The 4,222-nt window shown below is 37.4% G+C and overlaps 1 protein-coding gene and 1 long non-coding RNA gene across 2 annotated transcripts in view; one reads left to right on the top strand and one right to left on the bottom strand.

Annotated features, from left to right (window-relative positions):
* LOC108950087 overlaps positions 1–1,327 on the top strand; it is a 12,772-nt gene extending 11,445 nt beyond the window's left edge. Inside the window, exon 3 of the long non-coding RNA XR_001975059.2 lies at positions 1,315–1,327. This is a non-coding gene — a long non-coding RNA (uncharacterized LOC108950087). The remainder of the gene's footprint in view (positions 1–1,314) is intronic.
* Positions 1–3,470, bottom strand: part of LOC104266391 — a 21,359-nt gene extending 17,889 nt beyond the window's left edge. The window contains exons 1-4 of the mRNA XM_026837703.1: positions 3,243–3,470; positions 2,484–2,615; positions 1,972–2,341; positions 3–1,255 (exon numbers count right to left, since the gene is read on the bottom strand). Coding sequence (XP_026693504.1) covers positions 3–1,255; positions 1,972–2,341; positions 2,484–2,615; positions 3,243–3,290 — 1,803 coding nt within the window. The 5' untranslated portion in view covers positions 3,291–3,470. The remainder of the gene's footprint in view (positions 1–2; positions 1,256–1,971; positions 2,342–2,483; positions 2,616–3,242) is intronic.
* Between the last annotated feature and the right edge of the window lie 752 nt (positions 3,471–4,222).

The raw sequence follows: 4,222 nt of genomic DNA, 5'->3' as shown, positions 1-4,222 counted from the left end.
AGATGGGTGAAGTAACTTCGTTTCTTTCCTTCCAAGATTCTCATTTTTAAATGATGGGACTTTTCAACATAGGTGTGCAGAAATATATCAACAGTTTGTTTGTTGATTCCTACTTCTTCAAAGTCGGCTTGCTTAAACACCAACTTTCTTTCAGCAAGTCCTTTGTATGCAAGGTGAGCAAGTTTAACCAGTTCTTGTCCAATTTCTCGTTCTGACATGTTTGTTTTTACATGATCTGAAGCTTTGTAGTTGGTAAGAGTATGAATGAACACATCAGTCATTGAGTTGATATCACGACCCGATGACACGCTTGAATGGAGACAAGCTACAATCTGAATACAGTTGACTGGAATTGAACACAAAGCATCCAAGTTTGGACGATCTGCCAAATATTTTTCCACAGTTTCAGTATTAGCTTCACCACACATCTGTTTAGTAAGATCCTTCTTTGCAGATTTATCCATACCACGCACCTCAGAAACCAAACCTTGTCGATAATCAGGGTGAAGCTTGTAAAACTGACCTGGTCTTGATGTGATAAATTTCACAGCATTAGGTAGAAGATTACCCATCAACAAGTTCTTGACAAAGACCTCTGGAATTTCCTTGCTATCCAGTTGACACTCATGGAGCCTTTCATTGGCTTGTTCTGTATACAGTTCATCCCATCCATCAATCGAAATAACAACATTTGGATTGTTGTACAGGAAATGAACCAAAGCTTTGTTCTCTTCATCAGAATGATTCCACTCACTCAAGTTGCCATACAGAAGAAATTCCAACAGAGTAACTTTCTTCTTTGGGTTAAATTTCTTCAGTGAGACGTGGAACAAAAACTGTGTATCTGGTTTTACTGATTTATCTACAACAATACAGTTGATCATCATCTTTAAAAGAGTGCTCTTACCAACCCCAGGTAGTCCAACCGCACAAACAATGTTACCATATCTTACTACATGCATGGCTTTGGCTTCAGGTGTGTTGCACTTCTCGTCTGCTTCTTGTTGAGCCACTTGTTTTGCAACATCAAACAGTTCCTCAATCAGTATAGAACCTTCTGGTGTGTACATACGTTGCAAGTCCTCACGTTGGTTTCTATGTAGCTTCCATTCATCATCTAATATTTGTCGGACCTTGGTTATTAAAAGTGGAACAGGCTTGGTGATACGACCTGGAACTGAAACTCCCGCTGGCAAGAGGGTTTCTCCACGAAGTTCTTCTATTATTCTTCTTAATAGCCGTATTAATTTTTCAACTGCAGAAATATTTGACAACCAATAATAAATAAATAATCTAAATAATATAACATGGTAGTTTTATCTCTGATATACACACCAGAAACCTTTAAGTCATTGTCACACACTGTTTCACTTTTCACAGTAACACAGCTTGTGAAATTCTCACTTTAAAAATCTTACAACAGACAACATGACAACTTAACTCTACACTCTTTACCATATTTTTCATTGCTGAATAAGACTACTTAAATGAATGAATGAATGTAACTTACTTTATCCTCGCAGGCCGGAAAACGACAGTCATTAAACACGGGTGTTCTGTTTCATACACCTCGTGCCAGCTTACGAGTTACCAAGCATGTTACTTTGTGGGTGATTATTGTATGGGTTTTTAATTTTTTTTATGTGTGTTCCTGATAATTTGGACAACCCATAAGTGACCACAGAGTTGGAGCAATTGCCGTTAAGTGTCTTGCCCAAGAACACATACGCCCACAATGGTAGCAGCGACGAGCCTTAATTGAACCCATTACCTCTAGGTTAGAGGCAGGTGCGCTAACCAACTGTGCTACTGTGCCGGACTTATACACATGGGAACAATAGCTCGGACATGCGGTGTTATATTTACAGGATATAGCACCAACAGACAAACAATAGACCATTTGACCCCAGACCTTATTTTAAACACAAAAAACACATTTGTGACATTGATACTACCAACCATTAAACATACCGAGTATATCAATAAGTTGTGGTTGGTTGGTTGCTTGTAGTTGGTTGGTTGCTTGTGGTTGGTTGGTTGCTTGTGGTTGGTTGGCTGCTTGTGATTGGTTGGTTGCTTGTGGTTGGTTGGTTGCTTGTGGTTGGTTGGTTGCTTGTGGTTGGCCTTCCTGTGTGAGTTGTTGCTGTGGATTATGGTAGTGGTAGTGGTGGTGGTGCACATTTTGTGTTTGGTGGTGAAGATGGAATTCATTTTGTGTTTGCTGGTGAAAATGAACATCTTCTGGGTTGTTTATCATCACAGGTCGTTGCTGATCATTTGTTGTGCCGGGGGCAGTGGTTGGGGGGGCAGTTGTAGAAAATGAAGCCAAATCTGTTCCTGCCTGTAAAAAATCGTAAAAAGGATAGAAACAGCACCACATTGGATATAAAGCAGCAACAAACTCTGCGACCCACTGCTGCACATAATATATACAAGATAACCAAAACAGAGTTAACATCCAATGAATGAAGATTGTAATTCACCTGAGTGGAGTTAGGAGCAGGTATGGACACATATTGTGAAGAAACAGTAGGTTGAGGTTCACTTATTGAAGGATGGTTGGTGTCATCGTTGCTTGATGTAAAAGCTGCATGAGAGCTTCCTGCTACTTTAGGCTGGTTGAAATAAGGATGTTTGAATAATAAATTTTATATGTTTCTTTAGGATCGCACATTAAAAAAATGGAAACTAACGAAAAATCAGGAATACAGGAATATATTGGTTGATTCATTGTATTAGATTATTTTACATAGCCCTATTTTCGTTACCGTTGTTCTTTGGTGTTTTTTCGTTACGCTAGCATTGAAGCCATTAGGTCACAAACGTCCGAGGGTGTAGTCAGCCCAGCATTTTGGTGGGGGCCAAATGTTTTATGGTTGTATTTTAAGTAGTCAGAAACATAACTGCAGCACATAGCAGTTTTTGACGAGGTCTCGCACGCGAGGGCGATTATTTTTCGGTTGCTCGCATGCTATTAATAAAAATAAAGCAAGACGGTTATTTTTGAGTGCTATTCTTAAAAATTGCTGCGCAAAGCATGTACATTTTCAAAACACATTCGGAAATCCTACTTAATTTGATACAGATTTGGTTTGTTGTTTAATTAATTGGAGTGCGTGGGACAAATTATGGTGCGCATAACCAAAAGTTTGTAAACATAAACATGCACCTGCCATACTCTGCAGATTGGGACAATTCAGAGAGACACTATATAAGGTGCCGTAAAATGTATACAATCTTACTGGTGTTTCATCCTGGGTATTTCTGGTTTCATTTCTTCTCCTTTCCATGGCATCCACTATATTTGATCCTTCACAATATTTTGTTCATCTGTGAAATTTGCGCTGCGTTTACATCAAACGTTTTGTAAAGACCAAATTCACGTTATCCTAGTAACAAGGGTAGCAACTAAAGTTTTACAGTTGCATAAGTTATCTTTTTTGTTGTAACTCAACATTCTATTTTTGTGCCGTACACTACCAATTGTGTGTTGTTTGTAGCAAACTCTTACAGTTATAAAAGACATAATTTTTTTTAATTTTTCGTTTAAACTAAAAAACTATGCGACTGTATGAGTTCTATTAAATAAACGACACATCAGCTGTAAAAATGTTGCTGAAACGCCCTGAAACTGTAAGGGTTCTAGTTCTACTAAATAAACGACCTACACAGTCAGTGCACCGCTTAAAAATAAAATCCTGTTGCTGTCAGTCATATTTCGGTCAGCAAAATATTGGCAAATTTTGGGCCAGATGAGCCAAAACACATGTTTAATATGTCTGGCAGAAACAGAATATATTACTATCATTAAGCTTAAAAACTGACATTTTGTTTAGTAAAGTATTTAACAATGCTGAACTAAATATATTAGATCAGAAAACTCCTGCATATTATAGCAGGGATTCTTGAACAGCACAACAGGGCCATAGCTCACTTGGATTCTATAAATCTGTTTGCGGCACAATAAATTATACTTTAGATAACAAATGCATTTTCCCATAAATTATTGTAAATTAGTGAAAGTTTTTTGGTAACCTTTCAGAAACTATGATCTAGTCTAGGGGACCATTAAGAAAATAAGGGTATTTTCAGTATTTAAGTAATTTGTTTTACACTTATTACCAATTTAAAAGTTTTCTTTGTGTATTTTTTCAAAATTTTAAACTTAATTAGAGCGCCCACTTGTGAAAAAGAGAGTGAAATTCGGATAATAAGTTGTAAC

Source organism: Ciona intestinalis, chromosome 14 (genome assembly GCF_000224145.3).
Source record: "Ciona intestinalis chromosome 14, KH, whole genome shotgun sequence".
Lineage (NCBI taxonomy): Eukaryota > Metazoa > Chordata > Ascidiacea > Phlebobranchia > Cionidae > Ciona > Ciona intestinalis.
Note: the sequence above shows the minus strand (reverse complement) of the source record. Positions and strands in the feature narration are given on the sequence as shown.